Source organism: Oncorhynchus masou, chromosome 9, assembly GCF_036934945.1.
Source record: "Oncorhynchus masou masou isolate Uvic2021 chromosome 9, UVic_Omas_1.1, whole genome shotgun sequence".
Taxonomy (NCBI): Eukaryota; Metazoa; Chordata; class Actinopteri; order Salmoniformes; family Salmonidae; genus Oncorhynchus; species Oncorhynchus masou.
Genome location: NC_088220.1, coordinates 25,255,472 through 25,282,324, shown reverse-complemented (window position 1 = coordinate 25,282,324; position 26,853 = coordinate 25,255,472). Strand labels below are relative to the sequence as shown.

The 26,853-nt window shown below is 43.1% G+C and overlaps 1 protein-coding gene across 3 annotated transcripts; it reads left to right on the top strand.

The window, feature by feature from the left end:
• Positions 1-6,441: 6,441 nt before the first annotated feature.
• LOC135545720 (dual specificity protein kinase CLK4-like) lies at positions 6,442-24,184 on the top strand. Of its 3 annotated transcripts, none has more exons than XM_064973534.1 (12): positions 6,442-6,514; positions 7,143-7,297; positions 8,388-8,631; positions 9,324-9,423; positions 9,781-9,847; positions 18,133-18,249; positions 18,592-18,758; positions 19,099-19,193; positions 19,352-19,481; positions 22,302-22,384; positions 22,942-23,112; positions 23,292-24,184. In XM_064973534.1, exons 1-12 carry the CDS (start codon positions 6,449-6,451, stop codon positions 23,439-23,441), a joined length of 1,545 nt encoding a protein of 514 aa, XP_064829606.1. In that variant the 5' UTR covers positions 6,442-6,448; the 3' UTR covers positions 23,442-24,184. The 3 variants fall into 3 exon arrangements, with proteins under 3 accessions (XP_064829606.1, XP_064829607.1, XP_064829608.1); XM_064973535.1 differs by having other exon boundaries at positions 6,446-6,596; XM_064973536.1 differs by lacking the exon at positions 6,442-6,514 and adding an exon at positions 6,623-6,699.
• Positions 24,185-26,853: the final 2,669 nt, after the last annotated feature.

Genomic DNA, 26,853 nt, shown 5'->3' with positions numbered 1-26,853 from the left:
ATGCACATTTGTGGCCTGCTGGAGGTCATTTTGCAGGGCTCTGGCAGTGCTCCTCCTGCTCCTCCTTGCACAAAGGCGGAGGTAGTGGTCCTGCTGCTGGGTTGTTGCTCTCCTACGGCCTCCTCCACGTCACCTGATGTACTGGCCTGTCTCCTGGTAGCGCCTCCATGCTCTGGACACTACGCTGACAGACACAGCAAACCTTCTTGCCACAGCTCGCATTGACGTGCCATCCTGGATGAGCTGCACTACCTGAGCCACTTGTGTGGGTTGTACCACTAGAGTGAAAGCATCGCCAGCATTCAAAAGTGACCAAAACATCAGCCAGGGAGCATAGGAACTGAGAAATGGTCTGTGGTCACCACCTGCAGAACCACTCCTTTATTGTGGGTGTCTTGCTAATTGCCTATAATTTCCTTCTGTTGTCTATTCCATTTGCACAACAGCATGTGAAATGTATTGTCAATCAGTGTTGCTTCCTCAGTGGACAGTTTGATTTCACAGAAGTGTGATTGACTTGGAGTTACATTGTGTTGTTTATGTGTTCCCTTTATTTTTTTTGAGCAGTGTATATTATCATCTTTTGGCTAAATGACAAGCAACATAACATTTAGTAGTGCTTATCTATGCTCTTCTCTCATCCTCTCCATCATTGGTTGTTTGCACTGTTGCTATGGAGTGGAAGTAGTTTTCAGCTCTTCTCACCTCCTATGTGCAGAATAAGGATGTTGACCATACAAGGAGAAAATAAGTGTGAATACAGTCTAACAGTGCTGCCAATAGCCACAGGACACGGAGGACAGCCACAGATAAACTATAAATACAAAAGTGTGTGGACACGCCTTCAAATTAGTGGTTTCGGGTATATAAAATCGAGCACACAGCCATGCAATCTCCATTGACAAGCACTGGTAGTATAATGGCCTGACTGAAGAGCTCAGTGACTTTCAATGTGGCACCATCATAGTATGACACCTTTCCAACATGTCAGCTCGTCAAATGTCTGCCCTGCTAGAGCTGCCCTGGTCAAATGTAAGTGCTGTCATTGTGAAGTGGAAATGCCTAGGAGCAACAACGGCTCAGCCGCTAAGTGGTAGGCCACACAAGCTCACAGAATGGGACTGCCGAGTTCTGAAGCATGTAGCACGTAACAATCGTCTGTCCTCGGTTGCAACACTCACTACCAAGTTCCAAACTGCCCCTGGAAGCAACGTCAGCACAATAACTGTTCATCAGGAGCTTCATGAAATGGGCCGCACACAAGCCTAAGATCACCATGTGCAATGCCAAGCGTCAGCTGGAGTCCAGCGAGGTCCATACAGAAATGGTTTGATCGATATCAGTGTGGAAGAACTTGACTGGCCTCTACAGAGCCCTGACCCCAACCCCATCAAACACCTTTGGGATGATTAGGAACGCTGACTGTTATCCAGGCCAAATTGTATCTAGACACTGTTGGCCAAAGAATTACACCTACCTTGGCCTAAACATCAACACCACAGGTAACTTCCACAAGGCTGTGAACAATCTGAGAGACAAAGCCACAAGGGCCTTCTATGCAATCAAAAGGAACATAAAACTCAACATCCCAATTAGGACCTGGAAAAAAATACCCTCTATGGCTGTGAGGTCTGGGGTCCACTCACCAACCATGAATTCACAAAATGGGACAAACACCCAATAGAGACTCTGCGTACAGAATTCTGCAAACATATACTTAGTGTACAATGCAAGACCCAAAACAATGCATGCAGAGCAGAATTATGACTATACCCGCTAGTTATCAAAATCCAGAAAATAGTTGTTAAATTCTACAACCACCTAAAAGAAAGCAATGCCCACACGTTCCACCACAAAGCCCTCACCTACAGAGAGATGAACCTAGAGAAGACTCCCCTCAGTCAGCTGGTTCTGGGGCTCTGTTCACAAACACAAAAAATACTACAGAGTCTTAGGACAGAAACACATTTAGACCCAACCAAATTATGAGAAAGAAAAAAATAATGAATTGACAAACTGGAAAGAATCAACCAAAAAACAGAGCAAATTGGAAAGCTATCTGGCCCTAAACAGAGAGCACACAGTGGCAGAATACCTGACCATTGTGACTGATGCTAAATTAAGAAAATCCTTGACTATGTACAGACTCAGTGAGTATAGCCTTGCTATTGAGAAAGGTCGCCGTAGGCAGACCTGGCTCTCAAGAGAAATCAGGCTATGTACACACTGCCCACAAAAATGAGGTGGAAACTGAGCTGCACTTTCTAACCTCCTGCCAAATGTATGACCATGTTAGAGACACATATTTCTCTCAGATTACACAGACCCACAAAGAATTCAAAAAACAAATCAAATTTTAATGAACTCATATTGGGTGAAATACCACAGTGTGCCATCACAGCAGCAAGATTTGTGACCTGTTGCCACATGAAAAGGGCAACCATTGAAGAACTAACACCATTGTAAATACTAGACCACTCGGGAGGCCCCAGTATATGTCTCCTTATGGTAATACTGCACTTCTGATATACATCTTGTTCTTGTCCTCTCAAGGGATGCCATTTAACCGGCTGTCACAATCTCCGTATAATCAGCACACAAACCCCTCGGGATTCAGTGCTCAACAATGCATCCCACTTGTAAAGCAGCTGTTTTGTCTTGATGTTCTTCTTTCCTCCCATTCACTCCTTGAAGGAGAGCTCTCCTCGTCCCAAAATAGCCCAGAATGCACCGCGCGGTCCATTGACGACACATGTGCAACGTACACAATGTGCGTTAATATGATTTCAATGGAGTTTCCCCATCTCCGCAAAAGTGTCACTGGGTATAATAAGAATTTCCACAGTAGGTGGCGGTAATGCAACATAACGTTGGATGCCAACCACCAATAACCCCCACCGGAGAAGAAGAACATAAGAACAAAGATGTTTTAAAGTTCCCTGTCCCCTCCTTCAAAAATAGACAATTCAAGAATTTAAACCTGTTGTATTGATATAAAAAAATAACGGTGCATCTTTACTTGCTATGAACTTTATAATTGGCTTACTTCTTTTTGTACTACGCCGTGCATCTGTTGCAGAATGAGGGGGTGGATTCCTGCTATTTATTCTGGTTGGTACTGACTCGGAGGACAGTGTCTCCCGTGAACCCTGTTGAAAGAGACATTTTAACAGAAAAGTATCATATGACTGAAATGTATTTTTATTGACAACGATGTAGCTGTACCTTAATAAGAATAAAACATTCTTCAAAGTGCTCCTCGCATACAGCATAACTCCCTTTCTTCTGGTCCTCGAAGGACTTCGGCAGACTGATGTCCCTACGCCTGATGTTTCTCAGCCACATCTTCCTCCATAGTAGTTGCAAAAGTGTTTAAGGTTTAATCTCACATTTGATTGAATAAAAACAAAAAAAATGTAATTACCGGCTGTGTTTTCCATTTTATTGAAATATGACTGACTCTCGTCTCTCTTGAGACCTGCAAGAGCAGATTGCAGCTGCAGAAGAGACTTCAGCAGTATCTAGGAATCTACAACACCAGTTGTTTTTTAACCTCTTTCTCTGGGACCCCCAGCCATTGTGTGTATAGGCCAGTGTTTAGTTTAAAGTGTATGGTTGTGTTCTCAAGCCTTGTTCTCGTATACCTCTACTCCCGAGTGGCGCAGCGATCTAAGGCACTGCATCTCAGTACTTGAGGCGTCACTACAGACATCCTGGTTAGATTCCAGGCTGTCTCACAACCGGCTGTGATTAGGAGTCCAATAGGATGGCGCACAATTGGCCCAGCGTCATCCGGGTTTGGCTGGTGTAGGCCGTCATTGTAAATAAGAATTTATTCTTAACAGCTTGCCTAATTAAATAAAGGTTCAATTTAAATATTTATATATAATAAATTACACACTACACTGACGTTTTAAATAGTCCTTTAGATGCTTGTGAGTCTGAGGACACCTCCTGTCAACCTGAACCTCCTGCAGACCACCATAACAACATTTGGCATCATCTGCTGGAGTTGGGTCTATGCTCATTAACTCCTGTTCTCTTTCTCACCTCTACACTACTTTCTGCTGGATGTTGGTCAATGCTTAAGTTCTCCTGTTTTATAGTTCCTTTAGTAGTGTAGTGGTAGTATATTGTAGTTTGTAGATACTAGTTTATGGTTATGTCCTCTATCCATGTTATTCACCCTACATGTTTTTAATAGTACTATACAGTTCATTTAAACAGCAGCCATGTGGTTTTTCTCTCTGTATGTGTAAGGGGATTGTGATGTGAACTCCAGAAGTGAGCAGAAAGGCAGTATTTCTTGCTACTCCTGTGACCAGTGCCCAAATGAGGACCTTACTGATATTGTCCTGCTATAGTTAGCAGTGTATATGGACTCCATCCCTGTAGTCTGCAGACTTCTGGGGTCTACGTCACACTCCTTCTCTTCAATCAAAACTGACTCATTCCTCCATAACAACCAGTGCCTGATTAGCAACACCCCCAATATGAAGATCATATTATAGAATAAAGACCCACACTTTATCCTGTCCTATGAAACATTAGAACAAAGACCCTCACTTTATCCTGTCCTATGAAACATTAGAACAAAGACCCACACTTTATCCTGTCCTATGAAACATTAGAACAAAGACCCTCACTTTATCCTGTCCTATGAAACATTAGAACAAAGATCCACACTTTATCCTGTCCTATGAAACAGAACAAAGACCCACACTTTATCCTGTCCTATGAAACATTAGAACAAAGACCCACACTCTATCCTGTCCCATGAAACATTAGAACAAAGACCCACACTTTATCCTGTCCTATGAAACATTAGAACAAAGATCCACACTTTATCCTGTCCTATGAAACAGAAAAAAGACCCACACTTTATCCTGTCCTATGAAACATTAGAACAAAGACCCACACTTTATCCTGTCCTATGAAACATTAGAACAAAGACCCACATTTTATCCTGTCCTATGAAACATTAGAACAAAGACCCACACTGCATCCTGTCCCATGAAACATTAGAACAAAGACCCACACTTTATCCTGTCCTATGAAACATTAGAACAAAGACTCTCACTTTATCCTGTCCTATGAAACATTAGAACAAAGACCCACACTTTATCCTGTCCGATGAAACATTAGAACAAAGATCCACACTTTATCCTGTCCTTTGAAACATTAGAACAAAGACCCACACTTTATCCTGTCCTATGACACAGAATAAAGACCTGCACTTTATCCTGTCCTATGAAACAGAACAAAGACCCACACCTTATCCTGTCCTATGAAACATTTTCAGTTGCTGTCCTTAAACCTGATTGATCTTGTGAAGCGACGCTACACATGGTGTATGTCTTTTGGAACATTTTCCTATTGGGGGGATGTATGCGCAGTGTGTTCTGTCAGGTTGTGATGAAATGCTCTACTTTCATGGGTTCGATATGTTCTATATTTTTCACCATGTTAACAGGCATTTAATAAAGGCACAACCTTTTGAATTTTGTCTATTTTCTGAAGATGCAAATAATTATAGTATACTATATTTTATGGTATTCTAACCTAATCTTATCAGAGGGCAACAGAACATTAGTTGCCTAGACAATGTTTTACAGACATCTACCATCATTTAAGGAGGTACTTAGTGGTGTTCTACAGCTCGATAAATTACTTTGCAATGACTCAGTGTGACAAATGATGGTTTCTATTGATTGTACAGCATACCCTGGGATAGTCTCATATGTAATATAGCTGGACACATTGGTAAACAAACGTTAGCTAGCCATGATGCCTCATGCTAGCTATGATAAACCCAGCTGTAGTTTTGTTTCACTATTGGTAGCTCGTTGGTTTAATCTATCAGTGATAATTTCTTTGGTGATTGATTCGATGGGTAGTCATGGATACAGCACACTACTGATTACAGAGCCAACGACGTGCCTCACCGTGCAATAGTTACTCCAAATGCATCTTCTCATTATTTATTACATACCTTGGAAACTGGAAAAAATTATTTTCCTCCCTTGCTCTGCACAGTATTGCTGCACATCGTTTCATCTTTGTATCTCCGTAATAATTGTAATAGTTATCAGTATCTTTGACAACAAACACATGAGATTCCAGCTCAACAATTTAATAATCAAGCTGGAAATTATCTTTGCGTAATGATTCGTTTTTTATTCTGCTTCCCCCTCACTTAAACTAACAGAGAACAGTTTACATTAAACACGGTTTTTATTGATGACATATGTTTTGGAAACAGAAAACATCAATCGAGATCAAAGGTTTCATTGATGAGAAAATTAGCAGACTGTCGGCCATAATCCTTTTTCTCCCACTGCCGCTCACTGGGCTTCCTCTTACTAATTTATTTGGTTGCGCTAGGAAACGCCAACCGGATGCTTCACATTTATACATCCTGTAAAATATCTGTCTCATTGTTCTATCTATGACAAGAACTTCGAGCAGCAGCAGAGTTCGCCATTTTGGAAGGCAGCTTTGTTCGTACACAAAAGTACAGATAAAACATCGTTATTTTTTTCTTCAGTTTTTTAAAAACCTATTAGTTGTTTGGGGTGCATCAGTCGATAGATAAAGTGAGGACAGATGATTTGATGTGTAATACTACAATGTAAACATATAGTCTGTTCCACATTATCTTGCTAGCCTCACGTTTCTTCGACGAACCAGGAAGCTAACGTTAGTAGGCTGGTTTGCCAATGTACAGATCGCTAGTTATTACTTTCTGAAAATTGTTGGCGTTGACGCTAACATTTATCAGATGCATGTTGCTGACGTTATCTGAAGAAGTTAGTCAAGCAGCTAGATAGGTTTCACTTGGATTGTTGTTAATTTAGCTAGCAAGTTAACGTTAGGTAAATTAACGTAGCTAGCATGTTAGAACAAATACACCAGTCGGTGTCTGTAGAGGATAAGTTGACCATGATTAGTTAGCGAATGCTAAAAAATATTAACGTTATTTACTGGTTTATGGTTAAATTTACTTCATGACATCTAGAAAATTAACTAGCTATCTATATGTAGATTTGAATTATGTTTTACAGTTTGTTGGCATTGCAGCTATCCATGTGACGTTAGCTCGTTTTAGCTATTAATGTGAACATTCCGCACTTGTGTGGCAGATGCGACAGGCAAAGCGAATTCGTTCCCCTGGCGTTTGGCTCCGTGAGTTCAGCTGGGAGGAGAGCCGAAAGCGCCAGAAGCGAGATGATTCGAATAGCAGTGTAAGGGAGAATAAATCTCGAAGACGTCAACAACCCCTCAAAACACATGAAGGGTAAATATGACCCAATTCCCCCCCCCCCCGAACTATTAGAGGCCCCACCCACAACCAACCCCTGATCTCTTCCTTTTTACATCTGGCTGGTCATTCTGTCTTCAGTTGGGTTGGTAGGATCCAGCAGCTATACACATGCCAAATGTTTTCACAGCAATATATTAATGTGGTGAGGACAAGCCATCATCTTATAAATAATGAGTGAAATCTAATCTCACAGCATACTTTAGGCCAAGGTTTATTTCAGGAGAACCTGCCTCTTTCCCTGCCCTTGACAGACGTGGTCACAATTCATTTTCGAAGTTGGAACTCTTTATTATTGGAAGTCACTGTCATTTGCCAATATATACATTTTATTGCTGGAAGGTAAAACCGTGTCCGGTTTCTGTGTCCGTCTCATTGAGTTTGTGCTTTGTGAGAGATGGAGGTTTATGGTGGAAGTTTCCAGGGCAGAATGGGTAGGGAAGCTCTAATAATAAGTCCCCCAGCAACGCAGACCTTTTCCTGGAAGAGACCTGACACCACCAGGGTGCCATCATGACTCTCTGACTCTGTGGGGCTCTGGAGGTCCAGAGACTCAGATCACATTCCCCTGCTGAAAGAGCTTCACAGATTCCTCACTGAGCCAAAACAACTGTCGTAGGGGACACCTGTGCTTTCGATTTGTGTGTGTTGGTGTGAGAGAGGTAGAAGGGGATTCTGCTGTATTGGGGTGGGGGGGGGGTTGTGCTGTGCTTGAGCACACATACATTCAAGCTGGCCGCTCATATTTATAAGGTTGCTACATGATATGTACTAACAGCTCTTGAGACATATTGCCTGGCCAGTTTGTTGCGTCAGTTTACCCCCAAAACTAGGAATTTACACTATGCTCCACTATGTTAGGCTTTCACACCAAGAACCTTGGAGTGATGATGTTACACTCTGTAGTTGTAAATAAGCTTGTTACTAATTAAAAATGTTATATATTAAGCCCCTTGGGATAGGGTGTCGGGGAGGACGTAGGTCCCGGCCATTAGTACCAAGCAGTGGGTAAGTAGGCAGGAGAAGGAGTCAGTCACTTAGCTGTCTTGTTGTTTCTCCCTTTCAGGCACTACCTGGAGACCCACAGCCTGAACCAGAGGAGGATAGAGTCTAAGGACAGGAGGGCCAGAGAAGCCAGCCTGGAGATGGGCTATGACGAGGACAACAGGGCCGCCGCCACCAGGGACAGAGATCGGGAGAAGGACAAGGAGTGGCACCACTACAGCAAGTCATCTGGGCGGAGTGGCAAGAGTGGCCGTAGTAGCCGCCGAGGGCGGAGACGCAGCCCTTCTCAACGCTCCTCTTACTCGGTATGAGAACATCTTACACGGTCTTCTCTCCTTTCCAACCAACTCCCTATATGGTTATTAGTGGTGTTAGCGTTTCTTTGTCGATCTTTCTCAATATGTACCACAGTGAAACACAGATGGGTTAGAATTATGGATCCAATGTTAGTACCAGAATTCACTGAATACCATCTAGGCATAACTGTAGCAGACTAAGCACAAACACCTTTACAAGGCTTCAATAAGAAGAGTCAAGGAAAAGGAAAACGTTATATGTATCAGTCATTAACAGTCAAGGATAACCAAAACTGTAAAAAGACACAAAAATGCATATTAGCCTATTCTACTAGACTGATGGTTTATAATGTTTTGTACCGCTTACTTTGAGAAAGTCTCTCACATGAACCTTGTTGTTGCCATGTTTCTCTTCTGTAACACCCACTATGTGGTGACGCCCCTATGCCTTTCTCTGGTGGGGCTGAATTTGAATGTGCTGCTCCCGCTGTGGTCCGCTGGCGCTGCCTGGTTCGCAACCCACCCACTCTGAATGGGCCGATCCATCCGAAATCTCTCCCCCACGTCCGATCCCCCCCTCTGCCCGCTGAATGAATGAATGGCACGTTCCGTCCCGTTGTGGTGGCCTGGCCTGATGATGGTGTTCTCTCTGGGCCGGTGATGGTGGTTGATGGTTGATGATGGTGGTGATGGGACAACAGAGGAGCCATCATCGCAGGAGCAGGAAAAGATCCCGGAGTGTTGAGGATGATGACGAGGGTCACCTGATCTATCACAGGGGAGACATGCTAAGAGCCAGATGTATAGAATATATCACTTTTCTCTCTCTGTCAACTAGCTATCTGTTATGTTGTTGCTTTTTCATATGGTGTACTATTGTAGACACTTGTATTTGAGTGGGTAGGGTTTATCATTGTATTGTTAAATGTGGATTAGTTATTACACCTCGCTACATAACATCATTATTAGTGTGATGTGTGTACTGTGTATTATGTTTTGTTGGCTTGGAGCCCTGTGCTGTTCTAGTTAGACAGTATAATGCTAAATCCATATCAAACAAAGCAGCTAGGCAGACATTATGTGGCAGATCAGGTGTGATGGTAGTGGATGCCAGTCATCACTGCTCTGGTTCTAACTAATGCTCTTTATTCCCTGTAGATGAGATTGTGTCCACTCTAGGAGAAGGAGCCTTTGGGAAAGTCGTGGAATGCATCGATCACTCTAAGTAAGTCGCTCACTGGAAAGGTCTGGATGTCACTGTGACAATGCTACCCCTTTCAATTCAATTTAACGGCTTTATTGGCATGGGGAAACATATGTTACATTGCCAAAGCAAGTGAAATAGATAATAAACAAAAGTAAAATAAACAATTTAGAAAGTGACAGTAAACATTACACAAACAAAATTTCCAAAATAATATACATTTGAAATGTCTGTGGAAATAGTTCAAGTACAAAAGGGAAAATAAATAAATATAAATATGGGTTGTATTTACAATGGTGTTTGTTCTTCACTGGTTGCCCTTTTTGTGGCAACAGGTCACAAATCTTGCTCCTGTCATTGCACAAAGTGGTATTTCACCCAATAGATATAGGAGTTTATCAAAATTGGTTGTTTTTGAATTCTTTGTGGGTCTGTGTAATCTGAGGGGAATGTGTGTCTCTAGTTTGGTCATACATTTGGCAGGAGGTTAGAAAGAGCAGCTCAGTTTCCACCTCATTTTGTGGGCAGTGAGCACAGACCTGTCTTCTCTTGAGAACCAGGTCGGCCTACAGTGGCCTTTCTCAATAGCAAGGCTATGCTCACTGAGTCTACATAGTCAAGGCTTTCCTTAAGTTTTGGTCAGTTACAGTGGTCAGGTGTTCTGCCGCTGTGTACTCTCTGTTTAGGGCTAAATAGCATTCTAGTTTGCTATGTTTTTTTGTTACTGCTTTCCAATGCGTCAAGTAATTATCTTTTTGTTTTCTCATGATTTGGTTGGGTCTAATTGTGTTGCTGTCCCGGGGCTCTGTGGGGTCTGTTTGTGAACAGAGCCCCAGGACAGCAACACAATTAGACCCAACCAAGTCATGAGAGGACCTGCTTGCTTAGGGGACTCTTCTCCAGGTTCATCTTTCTGTAGGTGATAGCTTTGTTTTAGAATGCTTGGGAATCACTTCCTTTTAGGTGGTTGTAGATGTAACAGATGTGAAATGGCTAGCGGTGGTGCACGCTAATAGCGTTTCAATCGGTGATGTCACTTGCTCGGAGACCTTGAAGTGGTTGTTCCCCTCGCTCTGCAAGGGTCGTGGCTTTTGTGGCGCGATGGGTAGCGATGCCTCGGGAGTGGCTGTTGTTGATGTGTGTAGAGGGTCCCTGGTTTGAGCCCAGGTTGGGGCGAGGAGAGGGACGGAAGCTATACTGTTACATAGAGTTGAACGTCTCTTTCCTGAATTTTGATCGTTAACGGCTATTGGCATAATTTTCTCGGCATGCATTACTTGGTGTTTTACGTTGTATACTGAGGATATTTTTGCTGAATTCTGTTTCAATTTGGTGTTTGTCCAAATTTGTGAATTTCTTGGTTGGTGAGTGGACCCCAGACCTCACAACCATAAAGGGCAATGGGTTCTATGACTGATTCTAGAGGTCGACTGATTAATCGGAATGGCCGATTAATTGGGGCCGATTTCAGGTTTTCATAACAATCGGAAATCTGTATTTTTGGACACCGATTTGGCCGATTAAAAAAAAATAATATTATTATTATTTATTTTTTTAGACCTTTTATTTAACTAGACATGTCAGTTAAGAACAGTTATTATTCTTATTTTCAATGATGGCCTAGGAACAGTGGGTTAACTGCCTTGTTCAGGGTCAGAACGACAGATTTTTACCATGTCAGCTCGGGGATTCAATCTTGCAACCTTACAGTTAACTAGTCCAACGCTCTAACCACCTGCCTCTCATTGTACTCCACAAGGAGACTGCCTGTTACGCGAATGCAGTAAGAAACCAATGTAAGTTGCTAGCTAGCATTAAACTTATCTTATATAAAAAAACAATCAATCATAATCACTAGTTAACTACACATGGTTAATGATATTACTAGTTTATCTAGTGTGTCCTGCATTGCATATATTCGATGCGGTGCGCATTCCTGATAAAGGATTGTTGTTGCTCCAACGTGTACCTAACCATAGACATCAATGCCTTTCTTAAAGTCAATACACAGAAGTATATATTTTTAAACCTGCATATTTAGCTAAAAGAAATCCAGGTTAGCAGGCAATATTAAATTTCTTATGGTATAGGGGATGGTTGGGCAAAAAACAGGGAAAACGCAGCGCTGCAAATTATTAAAAAATATATCAAAATCAAAATGTCATTAAATCACACATGTAAGATACTCAATTAAAGCTATACTCATTGTGAATCCAGCCAACATGTCAGATTTTTTAAAGGCTTTTCGGCGAAAGCATAAGAAGCTATTTTGTGATGATAGCACAATAGTAAACAAAGAGGGTAGCATATTTCAACCCTGCAGGCGCTACACAACGCAGAAATAAAATATAAAACATGCATTACCTTTGACGAGCTTCTTTTGTTGGCACTCCAATATGTCCCATAAACATCGCAATTGGTCCTTTTGTTTTTTAATTCCGTCCATATATATCCAAATGTCCATTTTTTGAGGCGTTTGATCCAGAAAACAGCTTCCAAAAAACGCAACGTCACTACAAAATATTTCAAAAGTTGCCTATAAACTTTGCCAAAATATTTCAAAGTACTTTTGTAATGCAACTTTAGGTATTTTTAACAACAAACCAACGCTACTTTTCACGTCTTGCGCTCTCTCAACAGTGTTACCTAGTTCCTAGATGGCCTAGTTCTTCAATGCACAAATGAATAACCTCAACCAAATTCCAAAGACTGGTGACATTCTGTGGAAGCGGTAGGAACAGAAAACAGGTTCCTAAGAAATATAATTTGCCAATGAGAACTCAGTGAGCAGACAGAGACCAAAAAAAATAAATTCTGAACGGTTAGTCCTTGGGGTTTTGCCTGCTACATAAGTTCTGTTATACTCACAGACATGATTCTAACAGTTTTAGAAACTTCAGTGTTTTCTATCCAAATCTACTAATAATATGCATATCTTAAATTCCTGGCATGAGTAGCAGGAAGTTGAAATTGGGCACGCTATTTATCCAGAAGTGAAAATGCTGCCCCCTATACCTTAAGAAGTTAACCAGGTAAAATTGTGTCACTTCTCTTGCGTTCATTGCAAGCAGAGTCAGGGTATATGCAACAGTTTGGGCCGCCTGGCTCGTTGCGAACTAATTTGCCAGAATTTTACGTAATTATGACATAACATTGAAGGTTGTACAATGTAACAGTAATATTTAGACTTAGGGATGCCACCCGTTAGATAAAATACGGAACGGTTCCGTATTTCACTGAAATAATAAACGTTTTGTTTTCCGGATTCGACCATATTAATGACCAAAGGCTCATATTTCTGTGTGTTATTATGTTATAGAGCGTCTGCTAAATGACTTAAATGTAAATGTAAATGTTATAATTAAGTCTATGATTTGATATTTGATGGAGCAGTCTGACTGAGCGATGGTAGGCAGCAGCAGGCTTGTAAGCATTCATTGAGCTGTTTATGACTTCAAGCCTATCAACTCCCGAGATGAGGCTGGTGTAACCGATGTGAAATGGCTAGCTAGTTAGTAGGGTGCGCGCTATTAGCGTTTCAAACGTCACTCGCTCTGAGACTTGGAGTAGTTGTTCCCCTTGCTCTGCAAGGGCCGCAGATTTTGTGGAGCGATGGGTAACAATGCTTCGAGGGTGGCTGTTGTCGATGTGTTCCTGGTTCGAGCTCAGGTAGCAGCGAGGAGAGGGACGGAAGCTATACTGTTACACAGGCAATACTAAAGTGCCTAGAAGAACATCCAATTGTCAAAGGTATATGAAATAGAAATGGTATAGAGAGAAATAGTCCTTAAATACTATATTAACTACAACCTAAAACCTCTTACCTTGGAATATTGAAGTCTCATGTTAAAGGGAACCACCAGCTTTCATATGTTCTGAGCAAGGAACTTAAACGTTAGCTTTTTTACATGGCACATATTGCACTTTTACTTTCTTCTCCAACACTATGTTTTTGCATTATTTAAACCAAATTGAACATGTTTCATTATTTATTTGAGGCTAAATAGATTTTTATTGATGTATAATATTAAGTTAAAATAAGTGTTCATTCAGTATTGTTGTAATTGTCATTATTACATTTTAAAAATCGGCCAATTAATCGGCATCAGCTTTTTTTTTGAGTCCTCCAATAATCGGTATCGGCGTTGAAAAATCATAATCGGTCGACCTCTAACTGATTCAATTGTTTTTTTGCCAGATCCTAATTGGTATGTCAATTTTTATGCTCCTTTTGATGGCATAGAGAAGGCCCTTCTTGCCTTTTCTCTCAGATCGTTCACAGCTTTGTGGAAGTTACCTGTGGAGCTGATGTTTAGGCCGAGATATGTATAGTTTATTGTGTGCTCTAGGGCGATGGTGTCTAGGTTGATTTTGTATTTTTGGTCCTGGCAACTGGACATTTTTTGGAACACCATTATTTTTGTCTTACTGAGATTTACTGTCAGGGCTGAGATTTACTATCAGGGCTCAGGTCTGACATAATCTGTGCAGAAGATCTATGTGCTGCTGTAGGCACTTCTTGGTTGGGGACAGAAGCACCAGATCATCAGCAAACAGTACATTTGACTTCGGATTCTAGTAGGATGCTGCAGACTGTTTTAGTGCCCTTGCCAATTCGTTGATAGAAAAGAGTACCAGTCAAACGTTTGGACACCTCATTGAAGGGTTTTTCTTTATTTGTACTATTTTCTATATTGTAGAATAATAATGAAGACATCAAAACTATGAAGTAACACACATGCAATCATGTAGTAACCACACTCTTGACATTCTCTCAACCAGCTTCACCTGGAATGCTTTTCCAACATTCTTGAAGGAGTTCCCACATATGCTGAGCACTTATTGGCTGCTTTTCCTTCACTCTGCGGTCCAACTCATCCCAAGCCATCTCAATTAGTTTGAGGTCGGGTGATTGTGGAGGCCAGGTCATCTGATGCAGCACTCCATCACTCGCCTTCATGGTCAAATAGCCCTAACACAGCCTGTAGGTGTGTAAGGGTCATTGTCCTGTTGAAAAACAAATGATAATCCCACTAAGCATAAACCAGATGGGATGGCGTATTGCTGCAGAATGCTGTGGTAGCCATGCTGGTTAAGTGTGCCTTGACTTCTAAATAAATCACCAGCAAAGCGCCATCACACCACCTCCATGCTTCAAATCAAATTTTATTTGGCATATGTGGTTAGCAGATGTTAATGTGAGTGTAGCGAAATGCTTGTGCTTCTAGTTCCGACAATGCAGTAATAACCAACGAGTAATCTAACCTAACAATTTCACAACAGCTACCTTATACACACAAGTGTAAAGGGATAAAGAATATATACATAAAGATATAAATGAGTGATCGTACAGAACGGCATAGGCAAGATGCAGTAGATTGTATCGAGTACAGTATATACATATGAGATGAGTAATGTAGGGTATGTAAACATTATATTAAGTGGCTACTGATACATTTTTTACATTTTTGGCAGCAGCCACTCAATGTTAGTGGTGGCTGTTTAACAGTCTGATGGCCTTGAGAAAGAAGTTGCTGCGCCGCCTTCGCCACTCTGTCTGTGTGGGTGGACCAATTCAGTTTATCCGTGATGTGTACGCCGAGGAACTTAACTTACTACCCTCTCCACTACTGTCCCGTCGATGTGGATAGTGGGGTGCTCCCTCTGCTGTTTCCTGAAGTCCACGATCATCTCCTTTGTTTTGTTGACGTTGAGTGTTAGGTTATTTCCCTGACACCACGCTCCAAGGGCCCTCACCTCCTCCCTGTAGGCCGTCTCGTCGTTGTTGGTAATCAAGCCTACCACTGTAGGGGCATCTGCAAACTTGATGATTGAGTTGGAGGCGTGCAAGGCCACGCTGTCGTGGGTGAACAGGGAGTACAGGAGAGGGCTAAGAACACACCCTTGTGGGACCCCAGTGTTGAGGATCAGCGGGGTGGAGATGTTGTTACCTACCCTCACCACCTGGGGGCGGCCCGTCAGGAAGTCCAGTACCCAGTTGTACATGGCGGGGTCGAGACCCAGGGTCTCAAGCTTGATGACAAGTTTGGAGGGTACTATGGTGTTAAATGCTGAGCTGTAGTCGATGAACAGCATTCTCACGTAGGTATTCCTCTTGTCCATATGGGTTAGGGCAGTGTGGTTGCGATTGCGTCGTCTATGGACCTATTGGGGCGGTAAGCAAATTGGAGTGGGTCTAGGGTGTCAGGTCGGGTGGAGGTGATATGGTCCTTGACTCGTCTCTCAAAGCACTTCATGATGACGGAAGTGAGTGCTACGGGCCGGTAGTCATTTAGCTCAGTTACCTTAGCTTTCTTGGGAACAGGAACAATGGTGGCCTTCTTTAAGCATGTGGGAACAGAGAGTCCGCAGGTTTTGGTAGCGGGCCGTGTCAGTGGCACTGTATTGTCCTCAAAGCGAGCAAAGTTGTTTAGTCTGTCTGGGAGCAAGACATCATGGTCCGCGACGGGGCTGGTTTTCTTTTTGTAATCCGTAATTGACTGTAGACCCTGTAGCCATATCCCAATCCACGTGATAAAAGGAATCTTGAAGCGTGGAATTAGATTGGTCGGTCCAGCGTTGAACAGACCTGAGCGCGGGAGCTTCCTGTTTTAGTTTTTTTCTATAGGCTGGAAGCAACCAAATGGAGTCGTGGTCAGCTTTTCTGAAAGGTGGGCGGGGGGGGCCTTATATGCGTCGCGGAAGTTCGAATAACAATGATCCAGGGTTTTACCAGCCCTGGTAGCACAATCAATGTGCTGATAGAATTTATGGAGTCTTGTTTTCAGATTAGCCTTGTTAAAATCTCCAGCTACAATGAATGCAACCAGTTACATGGAGTCAAATAAAGTTCGTTCAGGGCCATCGATGTGTCTGCTTAGGGGGGAATATATATGCGGCTGTGATTATAATCAAAGAGAATTCTCTCGGTAGATAATGCGGTCGGCATTTGATTGTGAAGAATTCTAAGTCAGGTGAACAGAAGGACTTGAGTTCCTGTATGTTATGATCACACCACATCTCGTTAATCATAAGGCATACAGCCCCGCCCTTCTTCTTACCAGAAAGATGTTTGTTTCTGTCGGCGCGATGCGTGAAGAAACCAGCTGGCTGTACCGACTCCCATAGCGTGTCTCGTGTGAGCCATGTTTCGGCGAAGCAAAGAACGTTAGTCTCTGATGTCTCTCTGGAATGCTACCCTTGCTCAGATTTCATCAACCTTGTTGTGAAGAGACTGGACATTGGCGAGTAGTATGCTCGGGAGCGGTGTGCGATGTGCCCGTCTCTGGAGCCTGACCAGAAGACCGCTTCGTCTGCCCCTTTTACGGCGTCGTCGTATTGGTTCGCCGGCTGGGATCCGATCCATTGTCCTGGGTGGTGGGCAAAACACAGGATCCGCTTCGGGAAAGTCGTATTCCTGGTCGTAATGATGATGAGTTGACATCGCTCTTATATCCAGTAGTTCCGCCCGACTGTATGTAATAAAACCTAAGATTACCTGGGGTACCAATGTAATAAATAACACATACAAAAACAAAATTCTGCATAGTTTCCTAGGAACGTGAAGCGTGGCGGCCATCTCTGTCGGTGCCGGAAGTAGATGGTTCACGGTGGGAACCACACTTGCGGAGATCATCCATTCACCCATACTGCGTCTCACAAAGACATGGTGGTTGGAACCAAAAATCTCAAATTTGGACTCATCAGACCAAAAGACAGATGGAACTCTGTTCAATGTCCATTGCTTGTGTTTCTTGGCCCAAGCAAGTCTCTTCTTATTATTGGTTGTCCTTTAGTTGTAGTTTCTTTGCAGCAATTTGACCATGAAGGCCTGACTCACCCAGTCTCCTCTGAACAGTTGGTGTTGAGATGTGTCTTTTACTTGAACTCTGTGAAGCATTTATTTGGGCTGCAGTTTGACGCTGGTAACTCTAATGAACCTATCCTCTGCTGCAGAGGTAACTCTGGGTCTTCCTTTCCTTGATGGTTCGGTCCTCATGAGAGCCAGTTTCATCACTGCACTTGATGGTTTTTGCGACTGCACTTGAAGAAATGTTCAAAGTTCTTGACATTTTCTGGATTGACCGACCTTCATGTCTTAAAGTAATGATGGACTGTCGTTTCGCTTTGCTCATTTGAGCTGTTCTTGCCATAATATGGACTTGGTCTTTTAACAAATAGGGCTATATATTGTATACCCCACAGTGTGCTCTCAAACGTAATCTCTCTGTTTCTCTCTATCGTTCTAATCTGAAAGCCTCAATCTCTCTCACAGTTAGATATGTGTGTCTCGTCTGTGATTTCAGAATTGGTTCTCGCGTGGCACTGAAGATCATTAAAAACATTGACCGGTACCGCGAAGCAGCCATGGCTGAGGTGGAGGTGCTGGAACAGATGAACTCTCTGGACTGTGACCGGAGATAGTAAGTCACGACATGTTATTAGAACAAGCCCCATACATAAGCAGAAATCATGTAGACTTTCCATTACGAGGGTGATGTGCAGTCTCGCAAACAAGTAGTTGGTTATCTGCCAGGCGTACACTTTAATTATGGATTGTAACTTAAATAACCCACTATAATGATCGGTGTGTCATCAGTATCAGACACCATTGTTTGTCTTGCCTAGCTACATAATCCACTAACTGTGATTGGCTCTGAATAAGATTCTGCTAAATTACTGAAATGTAAATCCCTCCTCCCTCTTTCTTTCCTCCCCTCTCTCTCACTTTCTGTCTCTTGCCTCACTCCCCTCTGCCGTCTCAGTGGATGTGTGAGGATGCTGGACTGGTTCGACCACCACGGTCACGTGTGTATATCGTTTGAGCTGCTGGGGCTCAGTACCTATGACTACCTGAAGGAGAACAACTTCCAGCCGTTCCCGGTAGAACACATCAGGATCATGGCCTACCAGATCATCCGAGCCGTACGATGTGAGTAGTTACCATAGAATTACACTTTATAACATGCTGGAATAGTCATTTCATTGGATTTCTGTGGTAGTAAGCACCACCCACACTGGATAAGAGCAATGCTAAAGGTTATTGTGTGTTTCCCAAATGGAACCCTATTCTCAATATAGTGCACTACTAAGTATTTAATTTGGGGGGGATACGTCACCGTTTTGGAGACATGCACTGTAAATGAAAAGCTGTTGGGTTATAGTGGTGACTTTGGAGTATATTCCATTGTACAAATGGTGTAATAGAACAAAGGGTTGTCTACTCTCCTGCCTGTGTTGACGATGTTCTCTGTGGTTGCTGTTTGTTTCAGTCTTGCATAAGAACAAGCTGACACACACTGACCTGAAGCCCGAGAACATTCTGTTTGTGGACTCAGAGTACGACATCAAGTACAACGCCAAAATGGTACGAGTCTGTTACCTGCCACATTGATCTGTGCTGACAAAACACTCACCGTGAATGAACTGTGAAATTGACTGATTTGGTTGTCACCCCTATTTGAATTTGTGTACTGTCTGACTCAATCAAATGAATATTTGTCATGACTCATATCTGCCCTACAGAAGCGTGACGAGAGGACGTTGAAGAACCCGGACGTGAAGGTGGTTGATTTTGGCAACGCCACATATGAACACAACCACCACACCTCCGTAGTGTCCACACGCCACTACCGCGCTCCAGAGGTCATTCTGGGTAAGACACATACTTCCTCAATGCTAATTCATGATATTACTGACGTTATGTGATAATGCTGCTTATCGTTGTTGTCTCATGAAAACTTAATCTTCAAAACAGAAACAATTATAAAACTTCAGAAGCTATTTGTAATACATTGTCTTGGTCTTAGAGTCCTGAAATGTTTGGAGTACATTAAGGGGAGTTTCTGATTTCATTAAATGTACAAAACTGAAAATGAGGAATATCAGAGTTCCGGGGTTTTCATCAGACGGCGACGTTACTCAGACCTAGACTGTGGAGTCTGGGTTGTAATGCTTCTCCCTCTGTGTAGATCTGTGGAGTCTGGGTTGTAATGCTTCTCCCTCTGTGTAGATCTGTGGAGTCTGGGTTGTAATGCTTTTCTCTCTGTGTAGATCTGTGGAGTCTGGGTTGTAATGCTTCTCTCTCTGTGTAGATCTGTGGAGTCTGGGTTGTAATGCTTCTTCTCTGTGTAGATCTGTGGAGTCTGTGTAATGATCTGATCTGGAGTCTGGGTTGTAATGCTTCTCTCTCTGTGTAGATCTGTGGAGTCTGGGTTGTAATGTCTTGTAATTCTCTCTGTGTAGATCTGTGGAGTCTGGGTTGTAATGCTTCTCTCTCTGTGTAGATCTGTGGAGTCTGTTGTAATGCTTCTCTCTCTGTGTAGATCTGTGGAGTCTGGGTTGTAATGCTCTCTCTGTGTAGATCTGTGGAGTCTGGGTTGTAATGCTTCTCTCTCTGTGTAGATCTGTGGAGTCTGGGTTGTAATGCTTCTCTCTCTGTGTAGATCTGTGGAGTCTGGGTTGTAATGCTTCTCTCTCTGTGTAGATCTGTGGAGTCTGGGTTGTAATGCTTCTCTCTCTGTGTAGATCTGTGGAGTCTGGGTTGTAATGCTTCTCTCTCTGTGGAGTCTGGGTTGTAATGCTTCTCCCTCTGTGTAGATCTGTGGAGTCTGGGTTGTAATGCTTTTCTCTCTGTGTAGATCTGTGGAGTCTGGGTTGTAATGCTTCTCTCTGTGTAGATCTGTGGAGTCTGGGTTGTAATGCTCTCTGTGTAGATCTGTGGAGTCTCTGCTTCTCTCTCTGTGTAGATCTGTGGAGTCTGGGTTGTAATGCTTTCTCTCTGTGTAGATCTGTGGAGTCTGGGCTTCTCTCTCTGTGTAGATGTCTTCTCTCTCTGTGTAGATCTGTGGAGTCTGGGTTGTAATGCTTTTCTCTCTGTGTAGATCTGAGTCTGGGTTGTAATGCTTCTCTCTCTCTGTGTAGATCTGTGGAGTCTGGGCTGTAATGCTTCTCTCTCTCTGTGTAGATCTGTGGAGTCTGGGTTGTAATGCTTCTCTCTCTGTGTAGATCTGTGGAGTCTGGGTTGTAATGCTTCTCTCTCTGTGTAGATCTGTGGAGTCTGGGTTGTAATGCTTCTCTCTCTGTGTAGATCTGTGGAGTCTGGGTTGTAATGCTTCTCTCTCTCTGAGTAGATCTGTGGAGTCTGGGCTGTAATGCTTTCTCTCTGTGTATCTGTGGATGTAATGTGATCTGTAGTCTGGGTCTGTAATGCTTCTCTCTCTGTGTAGATCTGTGGAGTCTGGGTTGTAATGCTTCTCTCTCTGTGTAGATCTGTGGAGTCTGGGTTGTAATGCTTCTTCTCTGTGTAGATCTGTGGAGTCTGGGTTGTGTGTAGATCTGTGGAGTCTGGGTTGTAATGCTTCTCTCTCTGTGTAGATCTGTGGAGTCTGGGTTGTAATGCTTCTCTCTCTGTGTAGATCTGTGGAGTCTGGGTTGTAAATGCTTCTCTCTCTGTGTAGATCTGTGGAGTCTGGGCTGTAATGCTTCTCTCTCTGTGGAGTCTGGGCTGTAATGCTTCTCTCTCTGTGTAGATCTGTGGAGTCTGGGTTGTAATGCTTCTCTCTCTGTGGAGTCTGGGCTGTAATGCTTCTCTCTCTGTGTAGATCTGTGGAGTCTGGGTTGTAATGCTTCTCTCTCTGTGTAGATCTGTGGAGTCTGGGTTGTAATGCTTCTCTCTCTGTGTAGATCTGTGGAGTCTGGGTTGTAAATGCTTCTCTCTCTGTGTAGATCTGTGGAGTCTGGGCTGTAATGCTTTCTCTCTGTGGAGTCTGGGCTGGAGTCTGTGTACATCTGGAGTCTGGGTTGTAATGCTTCTCTCTCTGTGGAGTCTGGGTTGTAATGCTTCTCTCTCTGTGGAGTCTGGGCTGTAATGCTTCTCTCTCTGTGGAGTCTGGGTTGTACTGCTTCTCCCTCTGTGTAGATCTGTGGAGTCTGGGCTGTAATGCTTCTCTCTCTGTGGAGTCTGGGCTGTAATGCTTCTCTCTCTGTGGAGTCTGGGCTGTAATGCTTCTCTCTCTGTGGAGTCTGGGCTGTAATGCTTCTCTCTCTGTGGAGTCTGGGCTGTAATGCTTCTCTCTCTGTGGAGTCTGGGCTGTAATGCTTCTCTCTGTGTAGATCTGTGGAGTCTGGGTTGTAATGCTTCTCTCTCTGTGTAGATCTGTGGAGTCTGGGTTGTAATGCTTCTCTCTCTGTGGAGTCTGGGCTGTAATGCTTCTCTCTCTGTGGGGTCTGGGCTGTAATGCTTCTCTCTCTGTGGAGTCTGGGCTGTAATGCTTCTCTCTCTGTGGAGTCTGGGCTGTAATGCTTCTCTCTCCGTGGAGTCTGGGCTGTAATGCTTCTCTCTCTGTGGAGTCTGGGTTGTAATGCTTCTCTCTCTGTGGAGTCTGGGCTGTAATGCTTCTCTCTCTGTGGAGTCTGGGCTGTAATGCTTCTCTCTCTGTGGAGTCTGGGCTGTAATGCTTCTCTCTCTGTGTAGATCTGGGCTGGGACCATGCCTGTGACGTGTGGAGTCTGGGCTGTATCCTCATTGAGTACTACCTGGGATCAACTCTCTTCCAGGTGGGGGACTGTCGGCTGTCCACAGTATCATCATACTAATAATTCCTTCTGAATCATGCATTCATCTCAAGCTGTTCAAGCTTCTTTCTATGCATAGGTAGATGACAGGGGTTTTCCTGCATAGAAAAGTTCAGTGTTATTAAGGGTCGCCTAAGTCCATACAGTAAAAAACATTTTTTTTTTAAATAATACTTTGTATGGAAAGACATTTTCAGTGTAAACTTGAAATGACTAAAACCAGATATAATGAATGTTGAAAATATATATATATTTAAAATAAGATCATATTTGAGAACTGTTAATTGCTTAAAATAAAAGCTACACAGTCAGCGAGAATCTAAAATTTAAAAATGTTTTCTCAGCACCATGGCAAATGTGTGGAATTGCAGGAAATTAGTTTTAGAACAGCAACATTTTGTTATTGCGGCCAATAGAGCTTTCAAATTTGCCACCACACCCACCACCTAAGCCCTATTTTCACCCAGAAAAAACTCTGGCCCACTGTGTCCTGGGTGTAACGTTAGACTCCTCTCTTTGGCTCGTGTTCTCTCCTCCAGACCCACGACAGTAAAGAACACCTGGCTATGATGGAGAGGGTCCTGGGCCCCATACCGGTACATCTCCTGCAGAAAACCAAGAAGCGGCGGTATGTCCATCGGTACCAGCTGGACTGGGATGCACTCAGCTCCTCTGGGAGATACGTGAGGAAACACTGCAAACCACTCAAGGTAAGGAGGGCCTCCAGCAATATGACCAACCTATTCTGTTTCCTCAATTCATTTAATGGAAATGACCCTATAGATACCTGTGATATAAAGACGTCTGAATCACAGTGTTGTTGTGGTCATTGATATCAATAAATCTGACTCTCTCCTCCACCTCTTCCATCCCCTCGCTGTCCCCTCAGCAATACATGATGGTCCAGAGCTTGGACCACGACCAGCTGTTTGACCTGATCCAGAAGATGCTGGAGTACGACCCAGCTAAACGCCTCTCCCTGGACCAGGCTCTCAGACACCCCTTCTTCACCTGCCTACGCAAGGCCACCAGGAAATGACCTTTAACCCCCAGAGTGGACCCCAACCTGACCCTGCCTATCATCGTGACAATCATCACAACCGTTGTGGCCATGACCATCACCATGACAACTGTGATGATTGACGATCGCCATAGCCCTACATTGACTCTCCGGGAGAGATTGTTTACCTCTGGCTGTATCAGTCCGCCCACGTGGCTTTTTGTCCATTGCTGTCATGCTAGTTAGTGTTAATGTATTGCGAGTTGTATCGTTGTAGCAACCAGGATCACTGATGAAGCTGGTGCGTTATTCTATGGGCTGTCAGACTTAATCAGTTAACTCCAGTTAATGCTGTTTTTTTAATTGCGATTTATTGCATTGTCTAAATGCTTTCCAAAGACACTGAAAACATCCCAAATACATAACCTATTCAGCTAAAAACTAGTTGACATTGAGGTTAAAGAAAGTGTGCTTTTTCAATTTACCTAATTCTGCTAACCGTTAGGCAAAATCAAGATGTCAATATTCTTGTATTGTTTTTGTATAAAAAATCTTACATTTCACCTTAATTTGAGCAAATTCAGAATTTGCGATTTAATCAAAGCAAATCTTGTAACTCACTGGATGATATTTTTGTTTGACTGCCCTGAGTTTTTTCCCAAGTCCCTTTTTTCAGTATGACTGGATTTGTAACTTTTGGAATATCGCTGTGTTTGCATTTGTCAATAAAAACGTCTGGAGTATGACTGTATATGTAAAAATAAAGTACCCTGTGCACAGCAGTGCATGTAGTTCACAACCTTTCCCCCCCCAAGGGCCCCTTTTTCACATCTGATTTCATGGCCCTCGTTTTTTTTAACACCTCTATTCAATAAGCCCCTCCAACCCCACCAAGAAACTCAGGACTCCTAGGTCGGGGACCGCTGGTCTAGATCCAGGAGCTGGTTTTGGCAGGAACAACTAGTGTTGTGTTTAAAAACCACACAAGAAATATAACATCCCAGTAATGTTGCTTATGAACATAAAGCTTATTGCTCTCATTTTGTTTACATCCCTTTTAGTGAGCATTTCTCCTTTGCCAAGAAAATCCATCCACACCTAATGAATATGGCATATCAAGAAGCTGATTAAACAGCATGATCATTACACAGGTGCACCTTCTACTGGGGACAAAAGACCACTCTATAATGTGCAGTTCTGTCACACAACACAATGTCACAGATGTCTTGTGTTTTGGGGGCGGTTGCAGTTGGCATGCTGACTGCAGGAATGTCCACCAGAGCTGTTGCCATATAATTTAATGTTATTTTTTCCAATAAGCCCCTTCCAATGTCATTTTAAAGAATTTGGCGGTACATCCAACCAGCCTCACAACCACAGACCACCGGGCCAGGACTTCCACATCCACTTCTTCACCTGTGGGATCGTCTGAGCCCAGCCACCGGGACAGCTGATGTAACTGGGTTTACAAAACCGAACAATTATTGCACAAACTCAGAAACCGTCTCAGAGAAGCTCATCTGCTTGCTCGTCCTCACCAGGGTCTTGACCTGACTGTAGTTCGGCATTGTAACTTCAGTGGGCAAATGCTCGCCTTCAATGGCCCTGGCACAGAAAAGTGTGGTTTCAACTGTACCGGGCAGATGGCGGACAGCGCGTGGGCGAGGAGTTTGCTGATGTCAACGTTGTAAACTGCCGCATGGTGATGGTGGGGTTATGGTATGGGCAGGAATAAGCAACAGATAACAAACACAATTGCTTTTTATCAATGGCAATTTGAATGCACAGAGAAACCAGGACAAGATCCTGAGGCCCGTTGTGCCGTTCATCCGCCACCATCACCACATGTTTCAGCATGACATCATGTTGCAAGGATCTGTACACAATTCCTGGAAGATGAAAATATCACAGTTCCTCCATGGACTGCATACTCACCAGACATGTCACCCATTGTACTTGTTTGGGATGCTCTGGATTGACGTGCACGACACCATGTTCCAGTTCCTGCCAATATCCAGCAACTTCGTACAGCCATTGAAGAGGAGTGGGACAACACTCCACAGGGCGCAATCAAAAGCCTGATCAACTCTATGCGAAGGAGATGTCGCGATGAACGAGGAAAAAGGTGGTCACACCAGATACTGACTGGTTTTCTGATCCACGACCATGCCTTTTTTTAAGGTACTGTATCTGTGACCAACAGATGCATATCTGTATACCAGTCATGTGAAATCCATAGGTCAGGGCCGAATGAATTTATTTAAATGTATTGATTTCCTTATATGAACTGTAACTTGGTAAAATCTTTGAAATGGTTGTATGTTGTGTTTGTATGTTTGTTCAGTGTATAGCAGTGAAGGCTGCTGATGGGAGAACAACTCATAATAATGGCCGGAGCAGCGCAAATCGATTGGCATCAAAAACCTGGAAACCATGTGTTTAATGTATTTGATACCAATCCACTGATTCTTTTCCAGTCATTGCCACGAGCCCGTTCTCCCCAATTAAGGTGCCACTAACCTCCAGTGACAAGAAAAAGTATATGAACCCTTTGGAATTACCTGGATTCCTGCATAAATTAGTCATAAAATTTGATATCATCTTCATCTTAGTCACAACAATAGACAAACACAGTGTGCTTAAACTAATAACACACTAATTATTGTATTTTTCCAGTCCACGGTAAGACAAATTGTCTGTGACTGGAGAAAGTTCAGCATTGTTGTTACTCTCCCTAGGAGTGGCCGTCCTGCAGAGATGACTGCAAGAGCACAGCGCAGAATGCTCAATGAGGTTAAGAAGAATCCTAGAGTGTCAGCTAAAGACTTACAGAAATCTCAGGAACGTGCTAAAATCTCTGTTGATACTAAACAAGAATGGTGTTCATGGAAGGACACCATGGAAGAAGACATTGCTGTCCAAAAAAAACATTGCTGCACGTCTGAAGTTTGCAAAAGTGCACCTGGATGTTCCACAGTGCTACTGGCAAAATATTCTGTGGACAGATGAAACTAAAGTTGAGTTGTTTGGAAGGAACACACAACACTGTGTGGAGGGAAAAAAAGGCACAGCACATCAACATCAAAACCTCATCCCAACTGTAAAGTATGGTGGAGGGAGCATCATGGTTTGGGGCTGCTTTGTTGACTCGGGGCCTGGACAGCTTGCTATCATCGACAGAAAAATTAATTCTCAAGTTTATCAAGACATTTTGCAGGAGAATGTAAGGCTATCCTTCAATTGCATCATCCAAGTTCTGAGCTTCAACAGGACAACAACCAAAAACACAGGAGTAAATCAACAACCAAAAAAATATGCCTTCTGGAGTGGCCCAGTCAGAGTCCTGACCTCAACCTAATTTTTAAAATGCTGTGGCATGACCTCGAGCGGTTCACACCAGACACCCTAAGAATATTGCTGAACTGAAACAGTTTTGTAAAGCTGAATGGTC

What these genes read in the sequence shown, in the direction of transcription:
- LOC135545720 (XM_064973534.1), top strand. Translation starts at nt 6,449, where the DNA reads ATGACAAGAACTTCGAGCAGCAGCAGAGTTCGCCATTTTGGAAGGCAG. An exon ending in AGACATGCTAAGAGCCAGAT is followed by an intron (nt 9,424 to 9,780) that starts GTATAGAATATA and finishes TATTCCCTGTAG; the next exon opens with ATGAGATTGTGTCCACTCTA. An exon ending in CGCTCCAGAGGTCATTCTGG is followed by an intron (nt 19,482 to 22,301) that starts GTAAGACACATA and finishes CTCTCTGTGTAG; the next exon opens with ATCTGGGCTGGGACCATGCC.